This window comes from Erpetoichthys calabaricus, chromosome 6 (genome assembly GCF_900747795.2).
Source record: "Erpetoichthys calabaricus chromosome 6, fErpCal1.3, whole genome shotgun sequence".
Lineage (NCBI taxonomy): Eukaryota > Metazoa > Chordata > Cladistia > Polypteriformes > Polypteridae > Erpetoichthys > Erpetoichthys calabaricus.
In genome coordinates, this window is record NC_041399.2 from 212,212,709 (window position 1) to 212,226,383 (window position 13,675).

A 13,675-nucleotide genomic window follows, 5' to 3' on the forward strand; every position below is an offset into this window, starting at 1 on the left:
GTTGGGAAAAAAAAAAAAAAAAAGTTTCATCGTTTTGTAAATCTTAAGATCTGCTACAGCACGGTAGAGTTAGCTATGGTCGAGTGAGGCGCGACATGAGCCCAGAAAATGTTGGGGTGTGTTGTGGAAAAATACTAAATAAAGAAGCCATCGTTACATGTGAAATTCAAACATGGCCGCCCTTTATTTGCAACTCTAGGTGAAGGCCCCGTATAACTTCCTGAAGGCATCATGGCTGACTGAAGACTCAAACAGAAAGGCTAAGTGTGTCCGATGAGGGCTGGTCGCTGTTCTTGTCTTTGAGCCCAGTGATACCAGGATGGGCTTTGTAGAGCAGGACCCTGACCCGATAACGGAGGGATAAAGCACACAGTGTGCAAAAGGGTTAATCGATTAAGTCATTTTCAATTGTTAAATATATACATCTACATTTTATGCATTAACATAAAGTAACATAACCGCACATTCTCCACCCTGCTTCATCCATTTCAGACGATAACAGAGCACAAGGCAGGAATCAACCCAAGGACAGTCCTGCACAGGGCCCATTAGGCCTAATCATGTTATGAATTTAAGTTTCTATGTCTAAAAACAGCACAAAGTCAAACAGAATCTGCTAGAATGATTTTATATCAGCTGTAAGAGACGGCCGGCAGCTCAACCTGGCCAGGACGCACCGAGAATGGAAGAATGGGATTGGCAGCTCCCCTGGAGTGTAGGGGTGTCCCAGATTCCCACAGGACATCCTGGGACTTGGAGTTCGGTATCTCAGGCCTGTTGGGTGCTGTGGAAGGACCTGGGGCCTCATGTATAACGCCGTGCGTAGAACTCACACTATAACATGGCATAAGCACAAAAGCGGGATTGTGCGTACGCACAGAAAAATCCAGATGCAGGAATCTGTGCACACGCATACTTTCACGTTCTTCTGCTACATAAATCCCGATTTGCGTGAAAAGTAACGCACGTGCACGCGCCTTCTGTCCCGCCCCAACTCCTCCCAGAATTACGCCTCTTTGAATATGCAAATCAATATAAATAGCCTTCTGTGAAAAGACAATGGGAAAAGCACAGGGGAAAATATAAGAATTTCAGCGAATACCAAGTGGAGGCAAAGGAAAAATGTACTATTTGTTGGTTTAAACAGTGATATAATCAACAAAAGTAAGTTGATCGAGTGACAGAGTGTCGGAGAAACTCGAAAGATTAAATTCACAAAGTCGCACAGTGCCCGAAATAAAAAAGAAATCACATATCAAGGTCGCTGTGAAAAGGCGAGTTGTAGCCCACCGTCTGAGTGTCATATGAAAGCGTATTAGGGTACAGACAAAAAAACATAGGCACACAGTGGGGAAAAAGCACGAAATGTCAACTTTAATCTCGAAATTTCCACTTTAATCACGTAGTTTATTTTGCCATTAAAGTAGAACATCATAAACTTCATCTTAAAATCGTTTATTTTACTAGTTTCTCAAGTAGCATGTTAAATGCTTTTTTCTGTGTTTGATCTTCTATGTGCTCTGTGTGTGTGAATCACTACGTGCTTCCGTTCTTTCTCTTTCTCCGACAGGACACAGAATCCATTACATTCGTGATATTACAGCTCTCTGAATAATTAAAATACTGAGATGTATACGTGATATTATTTTCATGATGATAGGAATGAAAGCATGTTATTAAACATGGGAACACGGTGGCGCAGTGATTGTTCATATCTCATGCAAGAGGCTTGCTGCACCATGTGCGACCTTCGATGAAATAATTTATTACAGAAGTACTGTCTCTTTCAAACGTACTAACCTCCAATTCCTGTCCATACTTTTCTTTCTCCAATCGCCACACAATCAGCTCTGTAATAGACGTGAAGCCATTTGTAAGCTTAGAACGCCGATTCTTCAAAACTTTTAAGGAACATTGAAATATCTTCGTAGTACATGTTTAATTATTCTACAGTATTCGTCTATCCTTCCAGTGTCGCGTCAGCACCAGCAAGAATACAGCGCAAGGCAGGAGCTATCCTTGAACTAGCTATACGTTGTGGCACCGTGTCCTCACATGTTTAATTATTAACAATACAGATTATTTAAATGAAGTTAAAGTTTTATCTGTATACTATAAGCAACATATTTTGCTGCATTTCATCTTAAAAATGATATTGTCATCATACGCGCTTTATAAAGTAGCGCAGGTTGTGCAATATTATAACTGTAGTGCAAGTTTACAGTGAGGTGATTGAGTGCGTTTATAGTTCTTGGGATGAAACTGTTTCTGAAACGTGAGGTCCGTACAGGAAAGGCTTTGACGCTTTTTGCCGTGGTTGAGGTAGTGTGTACTTGAAACTGTATACCGATAATTCTCTTTCCGATCAGCTGCTGCTGTGATTCACACTCAGATACAGTGATATAAATACTCCGAGTGGTGCAGTGAGAGTAATATGGAAAAAGATGATCCGCAGTGGCAACCCTTAACGGGAACAGCAAAAAGAAGAACAAGATGCAGTGAGCGTAACAACGCTAAAGCAGTTATGGTATTTGGAATACTATGGCTATTACCTGGCCCATTATATTGCAGCAAGTTAATTACAATCAGATGCATTACACTAATAAACAATATGCAGTTAATTTCAGTGTATTTATAAAGCCGCGTCAGGAATGTGGAGCTAAGAAAGAAAGGATGAGCACACAGGAACAGTAGTTTGACCATTCTGTGGACCATTATATTGTTACAGGTTAATTACAATCAGATGCATTAAATTTATGAACGATATGCGGTTGATTTCAGTGTATTTGACAAAGCCGCCGCCGTGGATGTGGATCTAAGAAAGAGTAACCACTTAGGAACAGTAGCTGGGTGCCGCCAGTCTGCAAAACCGAGCGGAGAAATTGCGTACGACAAGGTATGAGTTACCGTGGAAATGTGCGTGGCTTTACGCCAAGTTTAGGTTTTATACATCGCGATTTGAGCGTGGAAAGGTTCGTACGCAACATTTCTGTGCGTACGCACCGCTTATACATGAGGCCCCTGGGGAGTCGTGCTTTCCTTATAGACTGGAAGTACTAGGAAGTCACGAGGACAGAAGCCCTGAAGTTCTTCCAGGCTGATTAAAGAACTTGAATTCTCCATCTGACCCTGGCAAGTCACACGGGAGGAAGAACAGAAACACTTCTGGGTCAAGGACTATATAAAGGACTGCTGAAAACCCAGCAGGTGAGCCACAGTCGGGTGGAGGTGGATGAAGCTTGCTGAGAGGTGTGGAGGAGACGGTGTTATTTGATTAATTGTCTGTTTATTAGTGGGTGTGGTGCTTGAAGGGCACGGTTTAAGAAGAAATCTTTAATCAATATCTTCTTCCTGCTTTAATACCTTGGGTCCTGAATGTCTGTCTGTTGGGTTTAAAGGGGCAACAGTGCCAACTAGCGTCTTACACAGCACAGATATACAGTCGATCTTCGATATACGACCGGCCTGACATGCGAACAACCTGATTTACGACCAAAATTTTTGTTTTGATTTACGACCAACATCTTGCGTTACGACCCGAATGCGGTCACGTGTATCCGCTTGTGCGATTGTAAACAAACAGCCGAGAGCATTTGTAAGCGTCAGTCGGAGTCCAGATACATGTGTTTGTGGATGTATTTTCAAGTCAGTGCAGTGATTTATATAATTTTTTTCGATAATTGCCAAAGAAGGAGGAGAAGGTAACGAAGGTAAAAGAAAGCGATCACAATCAAAAACGAAGAAGGAAATTGTGCGGAAATATGAGAGTGGTGTTCGTGTGACCGATCTCGCTAATATGTACAGCATGTCGAAATCCACCATCTCGACAATTTTACAAAGAAAAGATTTGTATAAGGAGGCTCCTTCCAAACAATACCCACCTTCCATTTCATTCTCCTCCTCCTCCCTTCCTGCAGCCCAAAAGATGTCAAATTAAATGGTAAGTACAATATGAAATTGTTGTTTCTGGTAGGCCAGGCACTTTTTGGTTAGTACATTAGAAAAATTATTGGTGTTTTGGTAAATTCTGCACATTATACAACCCTTTTTTATTATGAAAAGGTTAAGTAAGTGTTGCTGTGGGAGGTTCGGAACGCATTATGGGTATTTCCATTATTTCTTATGGGGAAAAATAGTCTTGACTTACAATCAACTTGAGTTACAACCAGCCCTCGCGAACGAATTGAGTTCATAAGTCAAGGGTCCACTGTAACTTTAAAGACCAAGGGGAGCGGAACAAAGCAGAAATGCACAATACAGGAGGCAACCTTGTGTCATTTTGGGTTTAAATTCCAACTCAGCTCACCACAAAAGAAACCACAGCCGTTGTCCAAATCGGAGTTTCCTTCAAGCCATGAAGACTCAGCTGCCGGGGGGTCCAGAGTGCTGAACACGCTGCTGTTTAGCCAGGACTCACTGGGGCTGCTCAGGTTAAAGAAGCTGGCCAACGACCTGCGGACCCTCCTTCTACGGCGGAAGATTCTGCAAGAAAGAGAGAGGATTTGAATTTTGAATTGAACTTTATTAAAACTGACACTCAACAAATCATTTTAACATTATCGTTAAGTAAAGCAAAACAAAGAAAACCCCCAAGTCCATCCATATCCTAACTACAGGGTCACGGGGGTGTGCTGGAGTCCAGTAAACACAGGGCGCAAGGCAGGAACAAATCCCGGGCAGGGCAATGTATTGTTTTTCTGTAAATTGTTTATCTTCTATAGTCGGTTCCTTTAACTTATTTATGTAATTTTTGTCCTCTGTTTACGGATCATTGATTTTTTTTTTATTGTACAGCACATTGGTTTACACTTATTTTAAAACTGTGCTTTATAAATAAATTTTGATTTGATTTATTGGGAATTTCCTCGCTGGCAGAGATGAACCGGAGTCCACTGAAGGCTTTCCTGATGTGACTGTTGTACCAGCTGGTTTGGACCCTGAGGATACGGAAGTCATGTGTGCACGCCATCTACAGCATACAGAGACTTCATTGGACAGCACTATGTGGGCAAAGAGCTCTACAGACTCCGGGTGCTGGGAACCGCTGAGCACAACACCAGAGACAACCTCTTTCTCTTTGGATTTTAGACTTCGGCCTCTTTTAAAATTTTCTTAACTCTGTTTAGTGTTCTTAAGTTGCCTTGAAAATGATTCTTTCAAAGAAAGGAAGAAAGAAAGTCCACAAGTTGAAATGAACAAAGTGGAATCCCCCCAAAAGCTCTGATCATACAAACAACTGAGTTTTAACTAAACCTTATTAATCATCAACAAGCATTAAAATAAAACATCAAAAAAGACAAATCCTGATACAAGCCAGGATCAGGCAGCATGTCGTACTTTGTTTTTCCATTCACAATAGAAAAAATAAATCATTGACAATTTTGCAAATTGCGTTGTCTGAACATCATTGCTCAATAATATTTTGCAAGTTATGGATCATCTTATAAAACTTATAGTCTAAAACTATTCCCAGTTTTAATTGTGCCCTTTGTCTCTCTTAATCTTTTCTTTCTTGGTACTATAAATGTGAACCTTGGGCAGACCCAATAAAACATTTGCCAGCTGGGCAGCTCGAGTTAGCAGCACCAAAAATAAAAATCTGATCATAAGAAACACACAACCGAGACATAGTAAAAAAAACCACGGATAAAAAGAGATCCAATTCTAAAAACAATTAAGAGTGAAGATCAGACTGTCTTTGTCACGTCTCTGAAACATTGCGGTTAATTGATGACAAAAAAAACAGCCCCAACTGCATGTACAATTCTCCATTGCAGATAAGCAGTTCACTTATTTAATGGTGGCCTGTAGAGACTGTCACAAATAGGGGCTGACACACTTTTCTTCTCCCAGTTAGAAAGAGAAAGAAAGAATTTTTTATTTTTAACAAGTAACAAATCATTACAAAAAAATATGTGCAGTCATAAACTCCCAGAAAGATAATTTTAGAAAACACAATTACCAAAATTTTGCATTAAAATTACAAACAACAAAAAAAAAAAAATGTGGTGAACTGTTGGTGGTCCGCTGCAAACCCACAGCACCCGAATCAAAAGCAGTGTGAGCTAAAGGAGTATCTTCGTTAGTCAGCTGTTCAGGGACGGTCTCTAAACACGGCGAGTTCCTTGTTGACATGCGATATGCAGTTGACCATCAACCATAAGGCATCTTAATTCAACGATCTTCTTTGTGGTGAACTGCTGGTGGTCAGCTGCAAACCCCTTGCAGCATCAGCTAAAAGAGGAACTCCATTAGCCAGCCATGCAGAGACCACATCTGAGCACTGCAAGTGGTTCTCTTTCTCTGTGCCAGCCACATCTTTTCTTTGCTGCAACACCGCTACACTCCACCTATCCACAGTGCAAATCCCATCCTCATCACCAAATGAATCGCCGTGGACTAGGAACCACAAAGCATCTCAGTTCAAACGCTTCCACTATGGTAAAGAACTGGTGGTCAGCTACAAACTCCCAGCATCCAGATCAGATTTAATACGCTTGTATGGTGAGTAACTTCCATTAGTCAGCTGTGCAGAGGCGCTCTGTAAACACTGTCGGCAGTGCACTTCCAAGTGACATCATTGCCACTACACTCTCCCTGTCCACAGTGCAAATCCCGTTCTCATCTCCAAGTGAATTAAGGTGGACTCACCATCTCAAAGCATCTCAATTCAAAGATCTACAATGTGGTGAACTGTTGGTGGTCAGCTGCAAACCCACAGCACCCCAATCAAACGTAGTATCCTTGTAATGTGAGCTAAAGGAGTATCTCCATTAGCCAGCTGCACAGGGAGGGTCTCTGAACACTATGAGTTCCTTGTCACCATATAAAGTTGCAGTAGACTGTCACACAGTGCAAATCCCATCCTCATTGCCAAATGAACTGCAGTGGACTCGTACAGGAAAGCATCTCATTTCAAAGATTTGCAGTGTGATGAATTGTTGGTGGTAAGCCACAAACCCACAACACCTGGATCAGAAGTGATATTTGTGTAGTGAGAGCTAAAGGGGGGGGGAATCCATTAGCTGGTCCCGCCGAGACCATGCATGAATACTTCAAGTGGTGCACTTTCTAGTGACGTCTGTTTAAGCCCCTATCTTTTGTGTGCAGCGTTGCCACTACAGGCTTTAACTCGCCACATTGCACGTCACTTACGGAAATCAAGGAGCAGCTAAAATTCAAGGACCCCCACCTCACCACGACCACCCCTCATTAAGCTGAAATCCCGGTATACTCTACCTGACAAGATTCTCTTTGTAGGATACGTTGATTTTAGATGGAGTCAGGCTGACGTTACCCTCGTCATCATATACAAAGCTGTCCTCAGTAAGGATGTAGTAGCCATTAGAGAGAAGCCGGGGACTCCTGCGGCACATACAGGGGGATCCCGTCAGTGGGTTCACCGAGTAGCATTCATAAGAGCATTCATCAGAGAGAAGGGGAAGGCTCCTAAAAACAGACAGATAAAACTGTTAGGGATAAAAGCTTAGAGATGTTCTCCTTTTGCTTGACCACCTACTTCATACTAGAAAGAAATGTCAATAGCCAATTAAAGGATCAATAGATAGTCAGGTCTATCAGTTTGTCAAAAACTGAAAAGGATATGTAGGATAGAGTTGTGGTTAAGAAAAAAATTAAGTGGACATATATATGTCCAGTGACTGTAGAAATAGAAGAGAGTGTCAAGTGCCCTGAGCACCATGTCCTCCACTGACATGTTCATGCTGTAAGCTGTAGATGCCACAAGGGCTGGACGGGCATTCCGGCTGGGAAGGAAACAGGAACCACACACGGAAGAAAGAGATGGATGGACAGCCCCTCTAAAAGAAGAGACGTTGCGGAGGAGTTTTTATTCCCCCAGCACACTAGATGGCAGCAGTCCCTGAGATCCACACCCAGTGGGAAACTAGCAGGGCATGCCAAAAAAATGTAGTCCAGCAGGGCTATCCTGCTCGGGTCACTGGGTGCCACAAGAGGGTGCTGTAGGGAAACGAGCTTCCTTCTATGGTAATGGACTTGTGTGTGACCCGGAAGTGCTTCGATCGGGCAATCACCCTGGCACTGGAAGTACTCCCGGGTCTGTAATAAAAGGGACTGCACTCCCTTATCCAGGCGAGTCGGAGCTGGGTGGTAGAGAGGCAACACTTGACTGGAGGAGGGCAGTGCGGTGGTGAGAGAGAGAGAGTTATTGGGAGAAGGAAAACTTGTGGGTTGTGTTTTTTGTACTGTGTTCAAGGTATTTGTGGTTAATAAACAACCTATATTTGAACCCGGGACTGTGATTCTGTATTCGTGTCAGGGTTTGCCGATGCCCAGGGATCCATCACAGGGCAAACCAATCATAAGAATAATAAGAACAACAACAACGATGACTGACAAGTCATACAAGCATATACCAGATGCGGCCTTTGACCATCATGTGGGACAAGACCATTGCCACAGAGCATACCATTACCACCAATAGGCCGGACATTGTGTTCCACGACAAGAAGAACAAGTCGTGCGTCGTCATCGATGTGACAATCCCAGATGACAACAACATCCTGAGCAACGAGGCAGAGAACATCATCAAATATAAACACCTAGAGATCGACGCCTGACGCATGTGGAACACGAGGACCAGAGTGGCTCGAGTAGACGTAAGCACACTTGAGACCATCAAGGCCCAGTTCAAGAGCAGCTGAACAAACTCCAGTGTAAAGTCAGTGAGGAAAAAGAGATTCAGAAGACTGCACTCCTCAGCACGTTCTTAGACAAGTCCTCAGCTGAACAACAAGCGGAGTTCAAAACCCCCGAGAGGTCTGGTTGATGTCTAGCCAACGCACCATCGCACCTTAGTGCTCGGAGAGGAGGGTGTAATAATAATAATAACAATAATAATAATAATAAAACGTTTCACTTACACGATACCTTTCCTATCCAAGTCCACATCAAAAAATAAACTGGCAGGGACACAAAGTGGCAGATAAATTAAGTGACTCTCTCGGGGTTAGACAGGGAGTCACTGGTCAAATTGGTCATTTCATATCATATCATTCAAACAGCACCATCCCAAACCTAGTTTACAAGGACAGTACCATTGTTTCCATATTTCTCCATTAACCAAATTGCCGTTAACCCCAACCATGACTTGAGTTCAGAACGCTATGAAATTACGGTTAAACCCGAGTCAGGCTCTGTTTGACATGTGATGATCCTCTTTATACGGCTGAGCCCAAATAACACTCGGCAGAGTATTCTACTGCCACCTAGTGGATGAAATACATCATGCTGCAAAAAAATATATTTTTATGCTTTCTGCTAATTTAACAACTCACCAATATTCAAGAGTAGGGAGGAGAAATACAATGGCAAACAAAAAGGTAGTTTTACAACAAACTGAAATGGAACCATTTCTCGAATCGGGTGTGAGTGACGGCCATGTGAATTGGTCATGAGACGTTAACAGTAATACAGCTCTGTACAACCGAACCGCCAAAACATGCCTGGCAAATTCACGACAATAACTGTATGACAAAGAGACAACAAAACTGCGAATGAGTGCAAGGACAAGCAAGATGTTAGCTTCCCTTAACTCTGTTCACAATGTGGCAACTGTCAATGTTTGTGTCTGGGGAAATGTGGAAGTCACCAAGCCTGGTGCTGCTGTAGCCTGCAAAAAAACACAAGGGGCACATCCATTGCACTGGTTAGGCACGGACATTTGTGAAAGAAAAATTAACTGCTTGCAAGCTACTTAGGGTTAATAGCCGACAAAGCCGTTTTGCTATAATGGCAGGGTATTCATACAGGCGTCTGTCATAAGACAGGGTACAGTAAGCGGACCAAAGACAATTTCCAGCTTCTTAGGAACGCATCTATTTAACACAGGAAAGATAACCTTTCCTTCTTTAGGGTCAGTGAAAAAATCTGATCAGTGAAAAAATAAGAACAGATAGCCCATTAGCGTACTAAAACAAAATACTTAAAAATAAACATAATTATCGTTTACTTAAGAAATAAGGGGAAGGAGGAGGAAGAAGAAATGATAAAAAGCCAATAGAAAAAAATGTAACTGCTCTTCTGCCTTGCAACGTAGAATCCAGGTACTCTGTAACTGAATAAAAATCTAATTGATTGAACCTGTCCTTCCTCGGGCGAGTTTTTTTTTTTTCTTCCACACATTCCAACTTCTCCTGTACAAGCAACAGAAAAAAATGTAAGAAGAGAAATGCGTAAAATTAATTTTTGTTTTCCTAGTTTTATGAAGTTATGCGTTGTCTAAGTCACCAGAGATACGAAGGTCGCTGCCGAGAGAAGTAAAAGTAAACTTCCTGTGAAGTCAGTAGACAGACTGGGACAGCATTGGGGGGGGGGGTCATAAGGTTGCATGAAAGGTGTGTGGCACTCCTGATACCTTGGATGAAGGTCCAAGTCTTTAGAGTCCTGGTGCTCCCTGTTTGCGAGATATGGACGCTATCCAGTGACCTGAGATGAAGACTGGACTCCTTCATGTGTGTCTCTTCTGAGAATCCTTGGGTACCACTGGTTTGACTTTATGTTTCTCATGGAGTCCTGAATGGAACACATTACCTGCATTGTGAGGGAGTGACAGTTATGACACTATGGCCACGTGGCGCGATTTCCTGAGGGTGATCCGGCTCACAGGACCCGAGCAACTAGACAAGGCCAAGGGGACACCCACATAACACCTGGCTGCAACAGATAGATGGTCATTTTCCAAGGGTGGAACTGGGCCACGTGTCTTCCTGGGGGGTTACCAATATTCAGTCCAGCAAATCTTCCAAAGTAACATCAAGCGGAGTTTTGAAAGTCCCTAAAAGTTCTCTTGTCTCTTGTGTGAAATTTCCCATTAATAAGTTTCCAGTGGTGTCCTCGAGTTCTTGATGAACTCATTTTAATGTCAGTCTCGATCCACTGGACTAATTCCCTTCATAATTTTAAACACTTCAGTCAGGTCTCCTCTTCATCTTCTTTTACTTAAACTGTAAAGGCTCAGCTCTTTTACTCTTTCCTCATAACTCATCTCCTGTAGCCCTGAATCAGCCTAGTTGCTCCTCTCTGGACTTTTTCTAGTGCTGCTTTGTCATTTCTGTAATCTGGAGACCAAAACTGCATACAGGACTCCAGATGAGGCCTCACCAGTGTGTTATAAATGTTGAGCAGAACCTCCTGTGACTTGTACTCCACACATCAAGGCGCTATATAACCGGACATTCTGTTAGCCATCTTAAAGGCTTCTGTACACTGTCTGGCAGATGATGGTGTCAAGTCCATTCCTAAGTCCTTCTCATCAGGTGTACTTTCAATTTTCAGACCTCCCATTTTTACTTCCTATGTGTAATTCTTTACATTTACTGACAGTAAATTTCATCTGCCACAAATCTGCTCAATCCTGTTTGCTGCCCAAGTCCCTGTGTGTGATGATTCAACACATTTGAGATTATCTGCCAATCCAATGAGCTTGGTATCATCTGAAAAATTAACAAGCTTGTTATTTCTATTCCTATCCAAATCACTTATGTATATTAAAAATACCAGCAGCCTCAGGACTGGCCGCTGTGGATCGGCACTCTTAACGTCAGCCAATTCTGACAAGGTTCCTTGCATCATCACCCTATACTCCCTTGCAACGTAACACTAAGGTGGCCATAGGAATACTTTAATGAAATTGGAACATTTTTGTGTTTTCAATGAGTACACTGCACCAGCAGGTGGCAGTGTTCCCATGAAATAGCCATCCAGTTTCTAACCCGCTGAATCCGAACACAGGGTCACGGGGGTCTGCTGGAGCCAATCCCAGCCAACACAGGGAGCAAGGCAGGAAACAATCCTGGGCAGGGTGCCAACCCACCGCAGGACACCCACACACCAAGCACACACTAGGGCCAATTTAGAATCGCCAATCCACCTAACCTGCATGTCTTTGGGCTATGGGAGGAAACCCACGCAGACACGGGGAGAACATGCAAACTCCACGCAGGGAGGACCCAGGAAGCTAACCCGGGTCTCCTAACTGCGAGGCAGCTGCGCTAACACTGCGCCACCCTCCCATGAAATAACAGTTCGCAATTCATTATCTCTTCATTAAGGAGTGTCGTTGTTTTCACAAGCACGGCGTTTTGTTCTGTTCTTGCTGCTTTCCAAAGTGTGATGGCCAGATTTTTGGCTCATCTTTCTTGAAGCTCTTTCATATTTCAACTGGCAAAAAATAAAAAAAGGCACAGGAGTCAAGTTCACTCCACTGCATGTATTCTGTGACTAACTGACATGACGTGATCGAACAAGTAGGGATTTGAAGGCTCAAGGTCACTGCTACACACTACCATTATCTTGAGTCTTCTATGTTGGCTCGTTGGCACCCTGTTTAAAAGGTCTGGTTTCATTCAGGACAGACCATATATGACTTGACAAAATCAACATTACGGATTAGGCTAAACAGCATCCACCTTCTTACTTCAAATCTAAACAACTAAAGGAAGTTAACATTAGGCGCTAACTGGAAATGAAAACATGCCACACCAAAAAATACCCTCCACATTTTAAACACAGAAAACAATGCTTAAACTTTATTTGCAATTGTTATGCCATGTAGTGATGGAATAGTCAAAATGACAGAAAGGTAGCCCGGTGATGGCTGGGCACCCTATGCTGGGTTTGTTCCTGCCTTGTGTCCTATGCTACCTGGAATAGGAACAAACAGACCCCTGTGACCCTGTTCAGGACTCCGCGGGTCATAAAATGACAATAAGGCATCGCAGCAGACAGAAGCACTTCTCAAACATGTCTGCAGTCGTCTACGATGGAGGATGGAGTGGTGGCTCTGAGGCTAGGGATATGCACTGGCAATCGGAAGGTTGCCGGTTCGAATCCTGTAAATGCCAAAAGGGACTCTGTTCTGTTGGGCCCTTCAGCAAGGCCCTTAACCTGCAATTGCTGAGCGCTTTGAGTAGTGAGAAAAGCGCTATATAAATGCAAAGAATTATTATTATTACGTGTCTGTCCGTGTATGTATATATATATATATATATATTAGTGGTGGGCGGCCGGGTCCCATTCCCGGCTGGGATGACCCTTCTACTTATGTTCCGGGGGAGCAGCCATGGGCTCCTCAGTACCTCCCCTGGGACGCTTGGTGGCAGCCTCCCTAGTGGACGATGGTGCCTCAGTTTCCCGCAGGGTTCCATGGGAGATGGAGTTCACCACAACCCTGTGGGGATCTGGGGTGGCCACCAGGAGGTGCTGCATGGATCCCGGAGCCAACCTGGACACCTCTACAGCCCCGCCCGGAAGTGCAGTTAGCAACAGGTGATCAAGCACCTGGAGCACTTCCAGGTGGGCTATAAAAAGGGCCAGCATCCACCACTCAAGAGCCTGAATCGGTAGGAAGAGGACGAGGTTGCCTGGGAGGAATGGTGGTGCCAAGGTGGAGAGTTGTGTGTTATATTAAGTGCTTTTGGGACTGTGTTGTGGCTGGGGGGTTCACGGGGAAGACGTGCCCTCCAGCTGAAGAAAATAAAAGTCTTCTGTGTTTTAACACGTTCCTCTGAGTGAGTCTGTGCAGGGTCGGGCGCTATATAGTGCCTTTATCACAATATATATGTGCCCATTTGTTTTGTCATTGAAATTATAATAATAATAATTCATTACATTTATATTGCACAAATTAAATTAT

The 13,675-nt window shown here is 43.3% G+C and overlaps 1 protein-coding gene across 1 annotated transcript in view; it reads right to left on the reverse strand.

Moving 5' to 3' along the window:
- Positions 1-13,675, reverse strand: part of tmem71 (transmembrane protein 71) — a 43,208-nt gene that overhangs the window by 12,136 nt on the left and 17,397 nt on the right. Inside the window, exons 4-5 of the mRNA XM_028790899.2 lie at positions 7,240-7,449; positions 4,307-4,482 (exon numbers count right to left, since the gene is read on the reverse strand). Coding sequence (XP_028646732.1) covers positions 4,307-4,482; positions 7,240-7,449 — 386 coding nt within the window. The remainder of the gene's footprint in view (positions 1-4,306; positions 4,483-7,239; positions 7,450-13,675) is intronic.